Source organism: Heteronotia binoei, chromosome 21, assembly GCF_032191835.1.
Source record: "Heteronotia binoei isolate CCM8104 ecotype False Entrance Well chromosome 21, APGP_CSIRO_Hbin_v1, whole genome shotgun sequence".
Lineage (NCBI taxonomy): Eukaryota > Metazoa > Chordata > Lepidosauria > Squamata > Gekkonidae > Heteronotia > Heteronotia binoei.
In genome coordinates, this window is record NC_083243.1 from 102,058,166 (window position 1) to 102,081,026 (window position 22,861).

General features: G+C 44.4%; 1 protein-coding gene across 1 annotated transcript in view; it reads right to left on the reverse strand.

The window, feature by feature from the left end:
• Window positions 1–402: 402 nt before the first annotated feature.
• Window positions 403–22,861, reverse strand: part of ALKBH3 (alkB homolog 3, alpha-ketoglutarate dependent dioxygenase) — a 42,629-nt gene continuing 20,170 nt past the window's right edge. The window contains exons 9-10 of the mRNA XM_060261266.1: window positions 1,456–1,551; window positions 403–917 (exon numbers count right to left, since the gene is read on the reverse strand). Of these exons, the coding sequence (XP_060117249.1) occupies window positions 831–917; window positions 1,456–1,551 (183 nt within the window). The 3' untranslated portion in view covers window positions 403–830. The remainder of the gene's footprint in view (window positions 918–1,455; window positions 1,552–22,861) is intronic.

Here is a 22,861-nt window from a genome sequence, read left to right on the forward strand (position 1 = left end):
CCCAGGTTAGAATGAATATTTCTGAATTAGAAAAGCCAGTGGTCTGACTTGTTATAAGACAGCTTCATGTGTTTCTTCTGGGACAACGCCCCTTCAATAAATGGAAGGATATGGAATTTAGTAATATCCTATTTGAGATACTCAGGGTGAGGATGTACAACTAATTTTAGCTAATATGTCCCTCCAAATCAATTTGATTGCTCTCCCCATATCGTGTGACATCATGCATGTCACTTCATCATACTGTGGCTCTTCTCAGTTGGCAAATGCTTACAATTTCCACATCATTATCCCCATTTGGGTTTGAAACTCTCATCTGAGCTGGGCCTTATATAGGATACCAACATCACTAAAAGCTGGACCCTGGTGTTGGCTATGGGGTTAAATTAAGATTCTTATATATATAAGACAAGTGTAGTTTTATTTAGCACAGTATAAACAAAAAATACCAGTATCACTCTACTCTGCCAAGATATCCACTCTCAACTCTCCCAAAGGAAAATTCCATTTAAAAGTATTAGTCACATATGAGCCAACGCTAAGATGTTTGATTCAAACTTGTCAGGCATAATTCCAGTATGACAAGGCAGAGTAGATTGTGTCTTTTCAATAAAACAAAACTTTACCATTGAGCATCACATTTATACAAATCATCTTAGAAAAAGGCACTTGAACCATCACCAGGAGCTTGCAGCCTTCACAGTTCTCATTAGAGCAGCCTGATGTTAGGAAGCAGAACTCTGAACTCATCAAGGCTGCCTCTCCCAAACCAGCATTAATGTTGGGAATCTGAAGAAAGTCGACAGTCCTACAGATGCCTTCATTCAAGTTCATATTGCCTCTGGGTCTTGATGCATTGTCCTAAATGTCAGATTTATCCGAGCTTCTCTGGAGTGATATTCCTTGGGTACACGATGCTGAGACATTCAGAGAACCAAAACAGAATGCGCTCATTTTGTTTATAAACAAGACAGAAAGATTTTTGCTTGCTATTTTGGATTTATTCTTCTGCAGTGTTCAGTTAGTGCCTACGACAAAGCCAAAAGGCTTAAAATCCTTACCCACTAAAAACTCCACAACTTAAATTACTTCTCCTAGTTTCATTCATTCTATACTGCTTGTTCCAGATCACCATGTAGCAATAATGCAATAAAGGGATATGTTGCCTCTGCCTCCTCCTTTTTGTTTTATTAGAAAGAATATTCTAAGACTGAAATGAAATCTTCACATTTTGAGAGGTAGGCATGGGCAATTTCATGAAAATGGGAGCCCAAATGCACTGCAAGCAACTCTTCTCCCATTCGCTACTCAAGTGTTAACTGCTCATTAATCTATGGCAATCTTGGGTTGCCTGATGGGCTTCCTTGTAGAAATCCAGAGGAAAATAAAATGTAGGACTGAAGAATATAGAAGAAGGTTGCACTATTTGCATCACCTATGCCTGGGGAGTCTTACCTGCCAGTCCTCCTGAGTGGCTCCTTCCATTATTAACAAGGTCCCATGATCCAGTGGTACACACACTCTTTGCACATAAGTGTAGTCCTCACTCTCCTGAAAGGAAACACTGAGTACAATTAAGAGAGGGTCATGAATGTAATTGGCAGGTATATTATACAAAAGGCCTAAGAAATTTCTAGCACAGTAAATCACTAATTCTTATTGCACAAGACAGGAGTTGGGGGCTCAGCTCCTGGCAGCACTTTAAATTACCAATTTAATTTATTTTCCAAGGGCCATACATAACAGAATTCTAGAACAGTCTGTAGCATTGGGGGGGGGGTTAATTCCACCCCACCCCATTCCTCATTAAAAATGGCTCTGCTGCCTGCTTTAAACTTCAACAGGTAAAAAGTCAAGCTTAATACAGATTCCTACATTTTTCCCCTTTCCAAGACCTGGGAAAACTGTATAAAGAGCATTTAAAATGAGAAAACAGCACTGAGATAAAGACTGTACACGCCTCCTTTCCCAGTGCTGTAGCCCTGATCCGCATCAGTCCATTGCAACTGTTGAGGGCCAAACACTAAATCAGAATTTTCAACATCAAATGTAGTTTTGGTCTCAGCAAGACAGCTATGTATTGTTAATAATAATAATACATTTTTATTTATACCCCGCCCTCCCCGCCAAAGCAGGCTCAGGGCGGCTTACAGGACATGGTGGGTCACACCATGATGTAACAATAAATACAACATAGCCATTAAAATACATTTCTTAAACCAGCCATTAGTTTAAAATTTAAATTACAGTATAAATTAATGGTGCTACATTCTTAATATACATGTAAACATAGCTTATTGATGCAATGGTTCCATCTTAATATGCCAGCTGGAAAAGGATGGTTTTGCAAGGATGGAACTGATTAAGGTCTCGCAGGGTCCGCACCTCCTCTGGCAGCTGGTTCCACCACTGGGGTGCTGCTATCGAGAAGGCGCGCTCCCTTGTTACTTTCAGTTTGGCCTCCTTTGGCCCGGGGATTTTCAGTAGATTTTGTTAGCTGGAACGCAGTGCTCTCTGGGGAACATATAGAGAGAGACGGTCCCTAAGGTAGGCAGGTCCTTTGCCATATAGGGCTTTAAAGGTAATAACCAGCACCTTGTAACGGACTCGGTATACAATTGGCAGCCAGTGCAGCTGGCGCAGCCTAGGCCACACATGTTCCCAACCTAGGTAGACCCACTAGCAGCCTGGCTGCCACGTTCTGCATTAGCTGGAGTTTCCGAGTTCGGTACAAGGGCAGCCCCATGTAGAGGGCATTACAGTAGTCTAGTCTCGAGGTGACCTTTGCATGGATCACTGTTGCCAGGTCACCGCGCTCCAGGGAGGGAGACAACTGCCTTGCCCGTCTAAGGTGGAAGAAGGCAGACTTATAAGTGGCTGCTATCTGGGCCTCCATTGTCAGGGAAGACTCCAGTAGCACTCCTAGGCTCCTGACCCTGCGCACCAGTACCAGTGGCGCACCGTCAAAAACCAGCAAGGGGATTTCCCCACCCGGACCGCTGCGACCCAGGCAAAGGACCTCTGTCTTCACTGGATTTAACTTTAACCCACTCAGCCTAAGCCAGCCTGCCACAACTTTCAATGCCTGGTCCAAATTTACAGGGACATTGTCAGGCCGGCCATCCATCAATAGATAGAGCTGGGTGTCATCAGCGTACTGGTGACAACACAGCCCATACCTCTGGGCAATCTGGGCAAGGGGGCGCATGTAAATGTTGAATAACATTGGGAATAGAACCGCTCCCTGAGGCACTCCACAGTTATGTGGGTGTCTCTGGGGTAATTCTCCCCCAATCGCCACCCTTTCTCCCCGACCCTCAAGGAAAGAGGAAAGCCACTGCAAGGCTAACCACTGAATCCCTGCGTCGGTGAGGCGGCGGGCCAACAGCTGGTGGTCGACCATATCGAACGCAGCCGATAGGTCTAACAGCAGTACTGCCGAGCCACCTCGATCCAGATGCCGTTGGCGATCATCCATGAGGGCAACAAGCACTGTCTCTGTCCCGTGGCCCGGGCGGAAGCTGGACAGGTATGGATCTAAGGTAGAAGCGTCATACAGAAAACTCTGCAACTGCAACGCCACTGCCCGCTCTATAATTTTGCCCAAAAAGAGCAAATTTGAGACCAGCCGATAGTGCACCAATTCGGCCGGATCCGATGTAGTCTTTTTGAGGAGGGGGTGGACCACTGCCTCTTTCAGAGGTGTTGGGAAAAAACCCTCTGACAGAGATCTATTGATGATGTCCCGTATAGGACATCTTAATTCCTCCTGGCATTGTGAATGTATTACATTGTTGGCATTAGTTGAAATATTTATTAATATTTATTGATAACCAATTAATATTTATTGATAACCATGGTTTTATCTGTTTTTATCTGTTTTAAATGCTGATCCCTTTATATGTTTAAATACTGTAATTTTGTTGGATCTATCACTGGAAGCCGCCCTGAGCCACTTGTGGGAAGGGCGGGATATAAATCCCAAATAAATAAATAAATAAATAAATTATTAATGTAAGACTTGTGTATTGTTAATGCACAAGTACAAGTCTAACCCCACCTAGCAACTCTTTGGGGCAACACATCTGAATGAGTGCCACTAGCATTAATTGGATAACAGTATGCCACCCCACCATAACCACTTACCTCCTTCCCTTGCGTTGGTCATTGTTTGACCTTTTAAATTGCTTTAAAACTGAATACCTGCCTGAGTGGCTGCTTAAGTACAAGCATCTTCACCTATTCAGTTTCGAAAGGAAGGAAAGAATAGCAAACTTTTCATGCACTGAAATATATGCCATTCTGCTTTGACTGCTTCATCACAATGAACGAGAACATAATAAGAAAATCTGTATTTAGCATCTAGAGCCTCTATTAGCAGTCATTAGCCAAGGAGCACATCTGCATCTACCCAGCCAGACATTCTCTCGGGGAGGGGGCTGGTAGAAACACTGGCAGCTATTTGATGCAGTGTAAAAGGTCCAAAGCAACCCAGTTTTACATCTGCATAGCATCTAGATAAATTCTTAACATCCAAAAGGCTGAAGCCAAAATCGTATCCATGCATAATGATCCAAGAGTTGCCCTTGTGTTTGAAGCACTGCAGGTGTTCTCGCTAGGCAGTGTAGAAATTAAATGGCCATGCTCCCAAATGAAATGAAAATATACAGAAGTTCACATTATGAGGAATAGGATGCACTTTCATTGCTCTTGTGCAGATTAGCATGGTATCTTCCTTTATGTGCAAAGGAAATCTATAGATGTAGCTGCTGCTGAATTTCTCTGAATTCCCAGTTTCATATTCTGCTGCTCATCCTACTAGGAGAAGTTAATTCTTCTTCTTCCATTTTTGAACATAAAAACCCACTGATTCATCTCTGGCAATGAATCTCCAAGGCCTCAGCAGGGGTCTTTCCCAGTCTAGCTGCCAGAACCTCTAGCTAACAATCTGTTCTGTCACTGCACTATGGCATTTTAATTCTTAGCATCTCATTACCAAAATTAAACAGTTGGGAAAGATAATCTTGATGGACCAATAGGTTGATAGCATGAGGCAACTATATATCTTCCTATAATATTAGCATGAGACATAAATATAAGATAATGAAGAATAATTCAATGGATACCTTAGCTCAGGGGTGTCAAACATGTAGCCTGCGGGCCAACCCAGGGTTTCAGTCATTTATTTAATTCCACTTTTATCCCACCCTCCTCACCGAGGCAGGCTCAGGGCGGCTCACACAGACATGCATGTGCACGATTCAATGTAATAGTACAGCATTAAACCCATAAAACATAGAGTAAAATAGACACAAAATACATTAAAAAAAAATTTCGGTGCCATGATCTTACATTTTCCAATGTTATAATTCTCTGTATAGCAGATCTTAAGTTCTCCTCTCTGCAACTGCTATACAGCAGATTGTTGGTGGTGGTTCACTTGTTGCTATAAACTGTAGTGGCCAACAGCCTAGTTCACAAATGCCTGGTGGAAGAGTGCCGTCTTACAGGCCCTGCAGAACTGTATGAGCTCTCGCAGGGCCCTGACCTCTTCTGGCAACTCATTCCACCAGCTTGGGGCCACTACAGAGAAGGCTCTGGCTCTAGATGACATGAGCCTGGCCTCCTTAGGGCTGGGGATTGTAAGTCGATTTTGTGATCCAGACCAAAGTGCTCTCCAGGGAACATGTGGGGAAAGGCGGTCCCTCAGGTATGCAGGCCCCTGGCCATATAGGGCTTTAAAGGTAAGAACCAACACCTTGAAATGAACCCGGTATGTGATAGGCAACCAGTGCAGCGCTTTCAGCACAGGTTGAATGTGTTCCCGTATAGGAAGGCCCATTAACAACCTGGCTGCTACGTTCTGCACCAATTGAAGCCTCCGGGTTCGAGCCAAGGCCAGCCCCATGTAGGGGGCATTGCAGTAATCCAATCTTGAGGTGACCATGGCGTGGATCACTGTCGCCAAGTCGCTGCGTTCGAGGTAGGGGACCAACTGACTTATCAGCCGTAGATGACAGAAAGCTGATCTGGCAGTGGCTGCCACCTGGGCCTCCATATTTAAAGAGGAATCCAGGCGCACCCCTAAGCTTTTGACCTTGGGCACTGGTGTAAGTGGTGCCCCATTCAAGGTCAGTAGTAAGAGCTCGGTTCCCAGACCACCACGACTTAGGTAAAGGACCTCTGTCTTCGTCGGATTCAAATTCAATCGACTCAGCCTGTGCCACCCTGCCACAGCTTGAAGTGCCATGGTCAGATCTTCCATGGAGGAGTTGGACTGGCCGTCCATCAGTAGATAAAGCTGGGTGTCATCCACATATTGATGACATCCCAGCCCAAACCTCTGGGCGATCTGGGCAAGGGAGCACATGTAGATGTTGAACAACATCAGGGATAGAACTGACCCTTGTGGCACACCACACACAAGTGGGTGCCAACGGGACAGTTCCTCCCCTATTGCCACCCTTTGTCCCCGACCCTGAAGGAAAGAGGAGAGCCACTATAAGGCCAATCCCCGTATCCCAGCGTCGGCAAGGTGGCAGGTCAGCAACTGATGATCAACAGTGTCAAACGCGGCCGATAAATCTAAAAGCATCAGTAGTGCTGAGCCACCGCTATCCAGATGCCTCTGGAGGTCATCCATGAGAGTGACCAGAACCGTCTCTGTTCCATGGCCCGGGCGGAACCCAGATTAGATAGGGTTCAGTACGGAAGCATCATTCAGAAAGCTCTGCAACTGCACTGCGACCGCTCTCTTGATAATCTCGCCCAAAAAAGACAAGTTTGACACTGGCTGGTAATTTGCCAATACAGCCGGGTCCAGAGATGGCTTCTTTAAGATGGGATGGACAATTGCCTCTTTAAGAGGCTGAGGGAAGGTCCCTTCAGATAGGGACCGATTTACAATCTCCCTCAGGGGGACCCGAAGTTTATCCTGGCTAGCCTTTATAAGCCAGGATGGACATGGGTCCAGACTACAAGTAGTCGGACGTATGGTAGAGAGTGTACTGTCAACTTCCTCCAGGCTCAGTGGAGTGAAGTAATCCAAAATCTGACTAGAAGACGTACACAGAGCCTCAAGTTCCTTTACTGTCTCAAGAGTGGCCGAGAGGTTGAGGCGAAGTGACAAGACCTTATCTGCAAAAAGCCTCGCAGCCTATGTCCAATTCCCTAACATTTTAATTACCCTGTGGAAAGGTAATTAGTGACCAAATTGTTGTAAACAATTGTGCTGGGTGTGAGTTCACAGATGCAATCGTGGCCATAAGATGGACTCTCTTAGCAGACTTGACTGTCATAGGTTCTCATAAACGACCTATAGGATGTTCTTGTCACTTCGTCGCAGGCAAGCTGACATTGCCTCTCTAGCCATCTCAGCCTGTTTCATCAGCTGTAGCTCCGGGGTATACCAAGGCGCCAGCTTTGAACGGGGGTGGAGAGGGCGCCTGGATCTCCTCGATGGCCGTGGAAAGCTGGTTGTGGCAGGTCTCCACCAGTTCATCGAGAGAATCGCCAGGGAGCCAAGGGTTTCGCAAAGCCATCTGAAGCCGCATGGGGTCCATTTGGCTCCACGAGCGAGCTAAAATACGCTCACCACCCAAACAGGGTTTGAGTGGAACATTCACACAGGCCTTCAAGGCATAGTGGCCCGATCATGGCACCGCATCAGCAGTAGCTCGGTCCACTGTCACTCCCATCGCAAAGACCAAGTCCAGCATTTGGCCAGCCTGGTGTGTGGGGGTTGTTACATATTAAGAGAGTCCCTGTGTTGCCATGGATGACACCAGGTCCGTCACCTGAGTGGAGCCTGCATCATCGGCATGAACGCTGAAGTCACCCAAAACTAAAAGCCTTGGGTGCTCCAACGCCCAGCCTGCTACAGCCTCCAGAATCCCCAGCCCATTCGATACACCAGCCAGACAGCCAAACTCTCTCCTGCATCACACACCATGCTGACACATTCAATGCTGCTGATCTTTGGAGACAGAAGCACCTGGAAGGAGTAAGCCTCCCAAATGAATGCCGCCACCCCTCCCCCCCGCCCGCTAGTCCATGATTGGTGAAGGACCGAGAAACCAGGTGGAGCTAACTGGGAGACAGCAACTGTCTCCCCAGGTCTCGGTCACGCAAGCCAGTTCCATGTTCTGCTCTAGCAGAAAGTCCTGAAGGTCAGAGGTCTTATTATTAATAGACCTGGCATTACACAACACCAATGTCAGAGGCAGATGCCTCCACTTGGCCCCACCGTCTGCAACCATTGGGACGGGATGCAGGCTGGAAGGAAGCCGAGCTTTCCGATATCTCAGACTCCTTCCCTTAGATCTATGCCTGTTCCCACCGCTGTACTTTCCCCTCCCCAGGAGCACCAGAATCCCCAGCCCATTCATCACCTCGTCTGATGGTCTCCACAGCACTTCAAACCAAGCAAGATAACAGCAGATGTAGAGAAATACAGAGAAAGCCCCAGACTGTACCTGGTATCCCTCTAACTTGGTGTTAACTGTCAATAATAACAATGCCTTACTAACCTGTTAAGCCTAACCCAGTGTTCCAATAAATTAAATTAATCTCTATCTACTAAATGTATAAAACCCTCAGTAGTGCAATTTAATCAAAACCACTAATTAGTACTCTCAACTAGCTCCCAGTCAGGCCCGCAGGGCTCTCTTCTCCCACACTCTTGTCCTCACCCTGTGAAGTTGAGGCTGCAGACGAAATTCCCAGCTCCTTCTGCCTTCTCTTTGCCTATAATTATTAGGGTCTTCTTTGTTACCTTTTTAATACAAGGGGATAATGATAGCAGTCCCCCAGTCTTTAGGTATCTTCCCAGATTGATCAATCTGGGTAAACAGGTTGGCTAGAATAGGCGCCCACCAGTCTTTATTTCTCTTGATCATTTCTGGGGAGATTAAACCTATTCCGGGGGCTTTCCCATGTCTCAATGTGTCAATAAGATGATTAAATTCCAAGCTGGATACTGGGGGCCAAGGAGGAAGGGCACTCCAGATTAGGGGATTCTGAGATAGCCTCACCACACAAGGATTTATAGTGATGGACCCACCGCTCAGGGGAAATTGGTATTTCAAAAACATTTGCAGGCCGACTCTCTAAATTAGAAATTAATTTCCAAAAAAGGGCAGAATTCTTTTCTTTTGCTGCCATCCATAAATCTACCCACAAGGCTTTAACACTTTCCTGCTTCCTTCTCCTAAGTAGTGCCTTGTATTGGGCCTTTTGATATTTCAGGTCCATTATGGTAACACTCCGGGTTATTTCTGTACATACCATAAATTGCATTAAGAAAACCTTTAGCCTGTCTGCATTCTAGGTCAAACCAAGATTTATGCAGGGAGGGTCTGGGCCATATCCAGTCTTGCTTAGACCTTACTAGCACCTGCTGTATTTCTGACATGATTAGGTAATATTCAGCTAAACATAAATTTACATCCTTTGCATTTATTAAAATATTGGTTCTTTTAACTACTGATTATCCACCACAATGGCCAAAAAAATGAAAGAAAAGAAATTAAAGAGCTCAAGAACACAGTTTAAAAAATAAAGCAAGGTATTTTTACATTTGCTGCTTCTTTGCAGATGTATGTGAAAGCCGTTTTGGAAAAAGCACCACATTCTGTTTTCAAACAGGTCCCATTGTTAGTATCTCTGTGCACAAGCTTCTTTCTGCAATTGGTTCAAAACTTGCAACAGTCTGAAAAACTTCCTGGATGTGCCCCACCCCCAAATCATGAGAATTTGATACAGTATGCAGAAGGTCTCTCTTCCCTAAGTATGTTTTAATCATGGTGGGGGCAGAGAAATAGGAACCTCGGTAGTTTTATTTAAATTGTTTATACACACACACACCCCTTCAAATATAATTTTTTTCTTCAGAATCCTATTATGACATTCCAGGCATCCAGATATTCCTAGCATCCACAGACAGCCTTGGCTCATAATAAGAAATAAGAAATCATAATAAGAAATCTGGACTCCAGACAAAAACAAATAACCCAGTCATCAGCTGCATTATGTTTCACAAGGTGAGAGAGTACCAAAATCAAAGATCATGCCAAACAACAGCAGGCACACAGGCCTCTTAGGTCTCCCTATCATCATCATCATCATCATCATCATCATCATCATCATCATCATCAATATTTATTGCTCACAGACCATTTGGTCATAAGCAAATGGCAATGAAATACAAAATTCATCAATGATACAGATTTTACATGTTTTGCAAAATAAGTGTTTAGAATCAGCAAAGTGCACAATATAAAACATCATTTCCCATTTTCTTAAAATCCTTTTCTTGTCTTTTAAATCTAAACACTCCCAGAAGAAATTTTACAACTCAGACTGTGAAGGCTAGATCAAAGCCACCAAGCAAGAGCTGGAGCCACAGGCAGATCAAAATCAATAATTAATGGGTTGATAAACTCTTTTCTTAAATAGTTATACCTTTGGCAAACAAAAAACACATGTTCTACAGTTTCAACAGAGCCAGATCCACAGCCACATAATCTCTCAGAATAGGGCTTTCTCTTATAGCGTCCACTAAGAACAGAAGTAGGCAGCACATTAAATCTGGCTAAAAAGAAGGCTCTTCTATGGGCTGGGATGGTCAGAAAATCTATACAGGGACAACAGGACTTGGAATATGTGAAGCCAAAGAAGGCAGGAGAGCCCAGGGGGTGAGCACGGAAAATAATGCTGTTTAAATCCCATTGAAACAATCTTTTTTTCATCAAGGATTGAGTTTTGGAATAAGACAAAGTCAACAAGAAAACATTATCCAATCCCAAGGTCCAAAGTTTAGAATCTACAAATCCAAACCAAGGGTTAACGAATGAATCTCTTTATAATACAGATAAGAGACTGCCTGTAGGGAGGGCCAGGAAAGATTTTAACTGATATCCAAAGATTGCAGCCCATGCTTTAGTCTCCAAAGATTGAATCCCCAACTCAGGTCTAATGGCAATCCCTGTTATACAGTAGGGGGCAACCAAGAGTTTTCTAAGGAAGTACTGCAAAACAGTACCGAAACCAGGGGTGTCGAACTCATTTGTTATGAGGGCCGGATTTGACATAAGTGAGACCATGTCGAGCCAGGCCATGAGTATCATAAAATGTAATACCAGGTAGTGGACATACAAACTTTATAAATGGCAGAGGCACACAATTAAAGCTTTTTTTTTAAACTTAAAATAAAACATGCTTAAAATATTAGCATGCTTGCAATATTTTGTTTACAGTCTCTCATAAATGTCACTTCTTGCTATGAATTATTGCATCAAAAACTGCAGACAATGTCTGTGCTGTACCAGTCTTGAATATGTGCTGTTTAGGTGTGCACATCTGTAAGTTGCAAACTTACTTTTGATTCACTGACATTCATTACAGAACATCTCATGGTCAATGCTTTAAGCCTAGGACCCAGAGGAACATGAAGCAGCTGGGTCTTGTGAGCTTTTGTATAGAAGTTGCTTCACATACTAGTCAAGAGCATGTGAAGGCACCATAGCACAGACTGAGGGCTATGTGCTTGTCTACAAAAGTATAATTTTCCCCATGAAAATGACAACTTAAAAAGAAATACAACTTCCCCCCAAAAAACAACTACAAGAACAGAGAGACAGCCATGTACAGTAGTCAGTGTCAGTCTATTATCTGGGAAATCTAAATTCAAGACCCCCAAATCAAAGGAAAACGTGAAAGGAAAATTAAGGAAAAGTTGTTGGGTAAACCTGGGTGGAACACACTCTCAGCCTAATGCTGATATTTTTCTTCTAAATAGTTCACATGCTTTCCTATTGAGCAAGACAGGAGGGTATGAGTACAGTGAAAAACAGGAGGGAAACCCAGTTACACCCATAACAAGCCCAACAAATCTCTCTCTGGGTGTTTTTACATTCAGTTTGATCCAGAGTTTTAGAGTCTTCAAATCGCCGGCCACTGTTCCGCTTTAGTTATTTTCCTTTTACATTCAAGCATTTCAATTTGGGGGGGTGGGGTGTCTCTGATCAGAGGGCAGCCGGAATACCCATGCTTAGTTAAATGTACCGTATACGATTGCTTGGAAATCGTGTCAACACTGCAAAAACAATACAAATTAAAATCACTAGATAAGGCAAGCAATGATATGTAAAAATTTCAAGCGCTGTCAGTTCTCATGCAAATTACTTCACCTTGTGGTGGCTTTTGGAGTTTTAAAAAATGCAGGAACACTTTTACAATACAAGTTTGAAATGCCCATAGAGAAAAGACCAGACCAAAACTAGTCTCGAGCAAAACGCTTTTGTGGCGGTGTCAAAACCCATCTCACTGAAACAAATGTAAATGCCTCAGGTGTCAAGCATGCTAAAATCTAATGGTGATCTATAGTTTTAGGGCCCTCCATAAAACTGGTCTGTAAAACATTATGGAGGGCCAATGTAACATGCCTCTGTTATTCTCCCCCCCCCCTTTATGGCTTTGTGTAGTGGAATAGGAAACCAAACTAGTAGTAAGATGAGAAGAACTGACACCTTCCTATACGTTCTTGCATTGGAGTATAGACCATCTGGGAAAGCAAGGATGAGATACTGATAACGTAGACAGAATGTAGACTTTTATCATAGTTTATACATCGGCTGGCATTCCTCACCCCTTCCCGTGAGAACTCTTTGAAGTGTGTCTTAAAAGAAGTGTATCAATGTATTGCTGGTATCACTCTCAAGGTCTTGTACCAAGACAGCATCTCGATTTAGCAATAAACGTAGTTTTGTATCCACTTGACTCGTTCTTTTGAAAATCGCATGCTTGACATTAGAAAGCAATGATGCGAAACAATTATGAGAACATTATGTAATGTAAAAGATGAGTTTTAACCGACAGGACCAAGTCCTATGAGGAAAGGTTGAAGGAGCTGCAGATGTTTAGGCTGGAGAAGAGGTGGCTGAGAGGTGATATGATCACCATCTTCAAGTACTTGAAGGGCTGTCATATAGAGGATGGTGTGGAATTTTTTTCTGTGGCCCTGGAAGGTAGGACCAGAACCAATGGGTTGAAATTAAATCAAAAGAGTTTCCGGCTCAACATTAGGAAGAACTTCCTGACCGTTAGAGCGATTCCCCAGTGGAACCGGCTTCCTCGGGAGGTGGTGGGCTCTCCTTCCTTTGAGGTTTTTAAACAGAGGCTAGATGACCATCTGACAGCAATGAAGATCCTGTGAATTTAGGGGGAAGTGTTTGTGAGTTTCCTACATTGTGCAGGGGGTTGGACTAGATGACCCTAGAGGTCCCTTCCAACTCTATGATTCTAGATAGAGAGTCACAAACTGCCAGTGTAAAAACACCCTATCTCTCTTTGTAGCAAGGCAAAAAGGTCATACTTTCACTAAAACATTGCTAGTCTTAAAAGCACTCTTTGTAGCTCTCCTGATGGTGGGGACTGCGCAAAGGAAGTTCTGGCTCTTTCTTTCCTTCCCGGGGGGGGGGGCACAACAAGGAGGGGGAGGAGCCTCAGCCATTCATTAGAAGGAAGAGAGGCTTGTTTCAGTAGCTCTGCAGGGTGATTAATTGAGCCTGGCAAACTTAATCACCCAGCAGAGCTATAGAGCCAAGCTCCCTTATTGGCTGAGGCTGCTCCTCCCTCCTCCTCCCTTTGGTAAAAGGGAGGAGGGAGAGAGAAAGACTGCTTTGCTGCTCTGGCTTATCCAGGGAGAAACACAAAATGGCGACCAATAAAAGCAGGCAAGTGAAAATGAAGCAGATCACAGCCAGTTGCTGGAGGGCCTGATTGGAGCCCTCTGTGGGCCTGATCCGGCCCGCAGGCCATATGTTTGATGCCCCTGATCTAAACACTCATTTGCTGAGTCAGTCCATACGGGAGCTCCATACAGAAACTGAGTGGCCACTTTAGCATCAAAAAGTTTGATTGCAGAGGGGACATATTGCCCACCGGGTCTCCCTATCATGTTCCACAAACAATGAAAGCCCTAGAACACAGTCAGCATTCCTGTGTGACTGAAAACTGCAGGAAAGGTTAAGTAACGAATGGGGAAACTGTCCCTCAGGATCTAAATAGCTAGATGTTAAAAGAGAGGGTTGCAGTCTTCAGTTTTAAATTTTGTACTGACCCAGTGCAATTATTTCACATAACTTTGATTAGTAAGTATATCTTTCCTTCTCTTCCCATATTACACAGTGTTAACAGGAAGAGAGAGACATAGCAGCACCTGTTCTGTGTCTCTTGTAATGTCCAGCTGAGCTCTCTGAAGAATCTGTCCAGCCATCACTGACAGGGGTTGCCGTCCAATTTAAGAAATATCTGGGGACTTTGGGGGTGGAGCCCAGAGACTTTAGGAGTTGAGCCAGGAGACATTAGGGGTGGAGCCAAGATCAAGGCTGTGACAAGCATAATTGAACTCTAAAGGGAGTTCTGGCCATCACATTTAAAGGGACGGCACACCTTTTCAATGCCTTCCTTCCATAGGAAATAATGAAGGATGGGGCACATAAGAACGTAAGAGAAGCCATGTTGGATCAGGCCAACGGCCCATCAAGTCCAACACTCTGTGTCACACAGTGGCAAAAAATTTTATATACACACATACACTGTGGCTAATAGCCACTGATGGACCTGTGCTCCATATTTTTATCTAAACCCTTCTTGAAGGTGGCTATACTTGTGGCCGCCACCACCTCCTGTGGCAGTGAATTCCACATGTTAATCACCCTTTGGGTGAAGAAGTACTTCCTTTTATCCGTTTTAACCTGTCTGCTCAGCAATTTCATCGAATGCCCACGAGTTCTTGTATTGTGAGAAAGGGAGAAAAGTACTTCTTTCTCTACTTTCTCCATCCCATCCATTATCTTGTAAACCTCTATCATGTCACCCCGCAGTCGATGTTTCTCCAAGCTAAAGAGTCCCAAGCGTTTCCACAAACAATGAAAGCCCTAGAACACAATCAGCATTCCCGTGTGACTGAAAACTGCAGGAAAGGTTAAGTAATGAATGGGGAAAATGTCCCTCAGGATCTAAATAGCTAGATGTTAAAAGAGAGGGTTGCACCTTCTTTTGGGGCTCATAGAATTGGACCCCATGGTCCAATCATTTTGAAACTTGGGGGGTATTTTGGGGAGAGGCACTAGATGCTATACCGAAAATTTGGTGCATCTACCTCAAAAAACAGCCCCCCCCAGAGCCCCAGATACCCACAGATCAATTATCCATTATTTTCTATGGGAATAGATCTCCATAGGGAATTATAGAGTTCCGAGCAGACATTCCCCTCCCCTCCCCCCACTTTCTGACGACCTTAAAGCGGGGTGGGGGCCTCTAAACTGGAGATTGGCAACCCTAATCACTGATCCCCCAGTAAACTTCTAAGGAACCCCTAATAAACTTCTGGGTAGCCCCAGGGTTCTCTGACCCATATCACAGTTCTGCCCAAGGAAGTCAAAAGTGACAGACATTGTCACATTACATATGGCAGATAAACAGAAGGAAAGGAAGCTGGCAGCAGTGCTGTGTTTAGTCCCAGGGGCTGCAGGCATCCAGGATCAGTACAAACCCTTGAACACAGCAGGCATAAGCACATTTGGGGGGGGGGGCCTGAAAAGTATACACCTTCACCAGCTTTCTCCCATTTGCCTCAGATCCCTTCAGCAATGTAAACAGTTACTGTTTTGGTAAGCAATCTGACACAAGATGGTCTCAAGCAGGAAACAGGATGCTGCATATGAGGTGTTTATCACATGCTCCATGAAAGCTGTAACAGCAGCTCTTCACAACAGAATTTAAAGCTGAAGTAAAGGCTTTAAAAGAAAATAGGGCTACTAGCTTATTTGACAGAATATAGCAACTGATAGGCCACTTTTGGAAATTGATCATTTGTATTATCCACATATAGCCTGTATTAAGCTTGAGTTTATCCCACGTGAGTGAGAAAGGGAGCAAAATGGATAGACGCTGGAGGAATATGCATGAAAAGGAGCGGAGAAAAACTCAGCTGGGATGCAAAAGCAGACTGGCATGTCTGTTCTACTGACCCATCTCCTGCATACTTTAAGATACTGTAGGTCAACAGTTAATGGAAGAGCTAAGTAAATAAGCGATCAATGACATAGCGATCCTGCTCTGGAAACATCTGCCAACCTTATACACAAGGTACAGATTGCTACAGATAATTCTGTAGATATTAGAACTGCTCAGATAATTTTGACTGGGTGTTCTGCAGGAATCACCCAAACAGCAGAAGCCAGGAGGGAGGGGGGGAAAAGGCAGTGAACTGGGCAGATACTAAAGCCAACACAACAAGCATCTACTCTATTATTTAAACATGGTAGTGAATAAGAGAATTCTATTAGTATGCCAGTCAGCCTCCCAAGTTTGCATTGATATTATGAACATATGAAGCTGCCTTATACTGAATCAGACCTTTGGTCCATCAAAGTCAGTATTATCTTCTTAGACTGGCAGCGGCTCTCCAGGGTCTCCAGCTGAGGTTTTTCACACCTATTTGCCTGGACCCTTTTTTGGAGATGCCAGGGATTGAACCTGAGACCTTCTGCTTCCCAAGCAGATGCTCTACCACTGAGCCACCGTCCCTCCTGTTGCTCTCTTTAAAAACAACCATCCTCCATTTTATATTCTAATACTGAAGTCACTCACATCTTTGGATACTTAAATATGGTGACTGAAGCTGTGAAGAGGCAAGACAGATCTTTCTACAAACCTGAATAAGGCACCAGGTTTGCAGGAAAAAAACCTGAAATCTTAAAAAAAAAAAACCCTTTAAAATCGGGTGGTTGAAAATATCCAAAAATTTATAAAAGGAGCACCTGTAGCTTTGAAAAACAGTTCCCTTGGTAAGGCAACCGCAGTGTTGCAAGCTTCAGTTTATGTGAGTAAAAAGGCAGGAGGGAGAGGGCGGGGCCCTTTCCATGTCAATTTAGGCCTTTGAGGTGCCAGGCTTGGCTAGGGTTGCTAGCTGCACACTGGGAAGTTCCTGGAGATATTGTGATGAGGTCTGAGGAGGGCAGGGTCTGGGCAGGGCAGAGGCCTTACCATGGTATAATGCCACTAACTCTACTCTTCAAAGAAACCATTTATTCCCAGTGCCCTGCTGGTCATGGAGATTTGGCTCATATGGGTGCTGCTCCACCCACCTTTCTCTGCTGCCATCTAGGGACACATGAACCACAGCAAGGGCAGAAAGCAGTGCCACCAGTCTGCTGGGAGGGAGAAATGCTTGGAGTTTAGTTGTAATTCTTGGGGATTCCAGGTCCCACCTGGAGGCTGGCAATAATCCTAGGTTTGGGTGACTTGCCTGACTTAGTAGACCTGGCTGGTTGATACTGTTCAACTGCAGCCATCCTATAAAAGTCAGTGTGGTGTAGCAATTAGAGCTTCAGAATAGGGTCTGTGAGATTCAGGCTCAGATCCCCATCTTGCTGTGGAACCTGAGAGCTTGATTTTGTTATCAGTCACATACCTTCATCTGAACCTACCTCACAGGGTTGTTGAGTGGTTAAAAAATGATGAGAGGAAAATAATATTGGTTGCTTTGGTCCCCACTGTGGAGAACGACTATAGTTTTCCTAGACAGAGGCTGCAGGTAAGGAGAAGACAGAAAGCTGAAGACAGAGGGACAGACCAATTTAGGTTGGCTGGGAAAGAGATAGGGTTGCCACCTCCGGTTGAGACGTTCCTGGAGATGTGAGGAGTGAAGCCTGGGGAGGATGGGGTTTGAAGAAGAAAAGTTGGTTTTATTCTGCACCCTTCACTACCTGAAGGAATCTCGGAGTGCCTTATAATCACCTTTCTTCCTCTCCTCACAACAGACACTGTAAGGTAGGTGGGGCTGAGAGAGTTCTGAGAGAACTTTGAATGACCCAAAGTCACCCACCTGGCTTTATGTGGAGAAGTGGGGAATTGAACCCAATTCTCCATATTAGAGTCTGCCAAGGGACCTCAGAAAGATGTAACTGAATAGACTCCACCCTCCAAAGCAGCATTTCCTCCAGGGGAACTAGCACTGTCAACTTCCAGGCAAGGGCTGGAACTGCTCTCCAGATGATGGAGATCAGTTCCCCTGGAGATAGGGCCATAGTCAGGTTTTTTTCTCAGGAGGGAGCACCGGGGCCCCAAGGGGGGGGCACTAAATTAGATTTAATTTGATTAATTTAAACTAAAGTACTTTAAACTGAGAGCTAGGCTTTTAAGGTCCCCCCACCAATTACAGGCCAGGCTGGCACTCCCCAGAATGCATCTCTGTGAGTCCCAGCACCAAGTGCTCCAAAAGGAGACACCTAGAAGTTGCAGGGGCACCTGGGCCTACCCATCAGCCAGAGCATTTTTATAAGGGGCTTAGCCCTGGAGTACAATGGAGTGGCTCCTGGGAATGTCATCTTTTATAAGAACACAACTGTCCTGCTCTTATAGACCAGCAGGGCTACTGTCCACTGACAGTTCTGCATCAGGGAGAGGTTGGCTGTCGATCACTACATTTCTGGGGTACCTTCCTTCATGGCATGACTTTCTCTAGCAGCCACCCACTTCCTGGATGCCCCCTGCCTGTCTGAGAGTCGTCTGGTGTTGTTCCATCAGTTGGTTTGGCACTGTAGCTCCCTTAGGACATGCCAGGCACTTAGCAGCAGGCCCCCACTTGGGCAGCCAGATCTCATCAACTCTAATGGGACGCCAGGCCTCCCACAGCAGAGGAGTTCTGCAGCGAGGCTCCTTTCCCAGCACAAGGCAGGAAATACTCCCAGTGCCCTGCTGGTCATGGAGGTTTGACTCATGTGGGTGCTGCTCCACCCTGCCACCATCCAGGGCCACGTGAACCACAGCAAGGGCAGAAAGCAGTGCCACTAGTCTGCTGGGAGGGAGAAATCATCAGACCAGAGGTGGCTCCAGAGAGGAAGGGGCTAACGGGGGCAGCTGTGAAGGCAGTCTCTTGCCTTCAGTCTGGTGAACCCTCCCTCCCTGGCTCTGACCTGCTCCTCCTCTCCTCCTCTTGCTTCCCAGAGAATGGGCTGTCTGCACTCTGATGGCCCCAGGTGGCTGCTGCTGCTCCTGTGTCTGTCCTCCTCCACAGCCAAAAGCAGAAGGGTGCAAGTGCCAGGCATCGAGCAGCCTCCATGGGTGGCCCCAAATCAATAGGGGGTGATGCCCACGCTACCCCAGCACTGGTTAAGGCCTTTGGAGGGTGGAGGCTATGGCATTATACTCTCTTGAAGTCACTTCCCTCCCCAAACCTCAATCCCCTCCTCCCAATCTCAAGGAATTTCCCAGCCTGGAGCTAGCAACCCTAAGGGGAACTGATCTCTGTAGCTGGAAGATCCATTGTTATTCTTGGTGAGTCTTTGCTGCTACTGCTGCTGGTGGGGGGAGAAAGTAGGTGGGCAGCTGTCAGAGTGATTGGGGCAGAAAGACAGAGGAAGTGATAGGCAAGGAGGAGAGAAGGAAAGAGAACAGGTGGTGGGAGATAGAGTGTGAGACAGAAGTAGGGGAAAGGGGAGGAAGCAAAGGTGGGGGGGAATGGGATATCTGCTCTTGCAAGTTTCTTGCAGTTCCCCATTTGTACACTATTCTTTCCCCAAAGAGCACAGAGTACCTTACATATGCTTCTAAAGCAGCTTACAAGGCCAAGCATGCTTTGTTTCTGTAGGAAAACTATACTGCATGCCTACAGACTACGTTTTAGTTTTCCTCTTGCTCAAATCTTGGCAACAATATCGAACTGAAGTGTTTTTGTTCCAAAACTTGTCAGAACACCTGACACTATTAAACATGTTCACAGAGTTTCATGGCTGTCTAGGATTACACTGTTTTGACAACATATAAAATTTGCAGTTTGCAAAAAAATACCCTGTGCCTAAAACCAAATTTGCTGTTTATTTTTGAGCTAATGAATTTTAAAATCTTCTCAAGCTGTATGAACTATTATTTCTGCAGTACTGCTAACTAAAGCTCTTTGCTGAAATTACCACAATTACTACTTTTTTGGGGGGTGGGGGAAGGGTACAATCTTCTGACTCAGGAATACTGTTGTCTTTCAAACACCTCACTGGGCCCCTATTTCCTTTCAACACTATACTTTTAAAATAGATTAAATTTAATCTCCAATTTTGAATTCTGCCGAATAGACACTGATGAAATCTGGAAAGAAATCTCTGGTCATTATTTAATTCTAGAAGCTTGGATGACTCTCTTATCCTGAAATGAAGAAACAGAATAGGCTGAAGGGATCTCCCTCACCCTTAAAAAAACCCCTCACTATTAAGTGAAGCATGATGCCTTCCTTGCAGTTGTTGCTTTCTCTGTACTTTCTTTTCAGATCTTAGTAGTAAGCGCTGGCCTTATTTAAGTAGTAAAGAGTCTACAGTAAAGCACAGACATGGGTTTGTGAAAAACTGGGGAATTCTCAATATTCTCTACAACCAGGAGCAGTACTTTTCTCACTCTCATTTGAAGGACAAATTTACCCAGAGGTTGAGAGTCTTCAAAATGTTTGTCATCAGCATATTCAGAGCATCACAGACATCCACTTATTATCTAATACATTTATCCATACTCCCCACTTCCTAAGCTATCCGTGTCCTTGGTTACAAGCAAAGTAACCACCTGCCAACCAACTATTACAGTTCAGCTTCATAGCTTACACTGCAAAGCAGACTTTAAAGCTGGCAGGTTAACTGCATTGAACTAATTCCTCAGAAAGATGCAGGGCATCTGCAGCAAGTTATCTTCAACAGAGCCAGGAAATTTTCCCACATCTTAGAACTGTGGTACGTGAGACTACCTGAAAGGCTTCAGTTGAATAATTGGTAAGAACCAAGCTTCACTGCTTGGGTGTATAAATTAAGGGCACATTTGCTTGTGGGGGCTTATTTTGAGCCAAATAATGCTAACAGCATCCCTTCCTTCTACCAATAGATGTTAACCAGCAAAATAATAACAAGCTATCTTATACTTCCATCAATATTCCCCAAACTGGCACTACTGTTCGACAAGACAGATCCAATCCCTTTTGTGATTGGCAGACCAACTACTAAACATGTTTATACATTATATGTATATGATATGTTTTAACTGCCATATGTATAAGATGCATTAAATCTAATTGTTGTTACCTACCCTGAGCCTTGCTATTCATTTATAATTTGGATTTACAGACTGCCCAATCCCTGAGTGCATAGGGCTCTGCGCCATGAACAACAATAAAATGGAATACATCATAGACACTAAAATTATAAATACATTATTACATTCTTAAAAACAAATCCCAAATGGCATTAATGAAACTATCTAAAACCAGTTCCAGATTGTGCTATTGCCTTGTGAACTGGATAAGGAGGAGGCAGGGAGAGATGAAAAGAGGAAAGGAGAGGGTGGGATAAAAATCAAATGAAATAAAATAATCTTTCAATCAAGGCAAAGAAATGACCCCAAACCTAATACAAATGAGCTCAAAAGGGGGATTAGATCTCCAGCCAAATCCACTCTGACCTAGCAGGACTTTCCCCCAAAGATGAGGAAGGGAGTCAGAGAGAAATCCAGACAGTAAATTCTTGAATATAAAACTAACATTTGTTAAACTCACACCAAGGAAATTCAAAAACACTTCATTTTATTCCACTCATACACAGGCTTATCCCCATACATACCAAGGCTGGCTTTAGATGCAGCTGACACAATTTGAACTGGAAAATCCTGACAGGTAGTAAAGGCAATTCTGTCCTCTCACCCTCCAGGTTCCCTTTGTGTCTCAGGCTCCATGTGATTTTTGCTCTATTCCAGGGGTGACCAACAGTAGCTCTCCAGATGTTTTTGCCTACAACTCCCAATGGCTGGGGCTGATGGGAGTTATAGGCAAAAACATCTGAAGAGCTACCGTTGGCCACCCCTGCTCTATTCTGTTTTAGGAAGCAGGATACAGGTGGGTGGTGCCACAGCTTTCTTAAGAAAAGGGTTTTCTGTTTGGGACAGCCTGGTGAAAACTTCTTCTCCCGTTATCAAAAGGATGAAGTTGGCTGATCCAGGAGACTTGGTGGGAACTGACCCAGGGCATCTTCGGTATCTTGGTCATTGGTTGCCTACCACAATAGCCAAGATATCCACTATAGAAAAAAGGTTGAGAAGGAGGAGGCAATTACACACACAATGTCCCTTCAAGTTCCCTGCAAACTGGAAAATTATCTTGCTTTTATAGCTTGTGTTCACTGCAGAGAATGGAAATAGATTCATCTAATCGCAGCAGCTTGTCTTTGCATAGCCTTCTAGAGGACACCATCACATCCAGCCAAACTCAGCCACATGTTCATACTTTCAGCCTAGCATTCCATTTTAAAAAAAGAGCAGCTAAGAAACACTAATATGGCCTGTTGGTTAAAAGACAGCACAATTAAATCAATGATGGATAACTTTGCATGGGCATAAACTCAGTAAGGCATCAGTTCAAAACTTCTACTAGTTTCAAGAACATGGCAGGCATTTCTATGAAGTATGGGGCATTCTAGGATGTTCTGATGCAACTTCTGCAATGAAAAGCAGGTCTCAGGAGAAGAAGAAGAAGATATTGGATTTATATCCCACCCTCCACTGGAACCCTTTTTAAAGATGGGGGTGACATTTGCTACCTTCCAGTCCTCAGGAACGGAGAAAGATTTCAATGAAAGATTGCATATTTTTGTCAGAAGATCCTCAAGTTCAGAACTCTTGGATGTATTCCATCCGGACCTGGTGACTTATTAGTTTTTAATTCGTCTATCAGTTGTAGGACCTCCTCTCTTGTCACCTCAATCTGACTCAGGTCTTTCAACACCCCTTCCGAAATTAGTGGTTCTGGAGCAGGCAAACATTTTTAAAGATG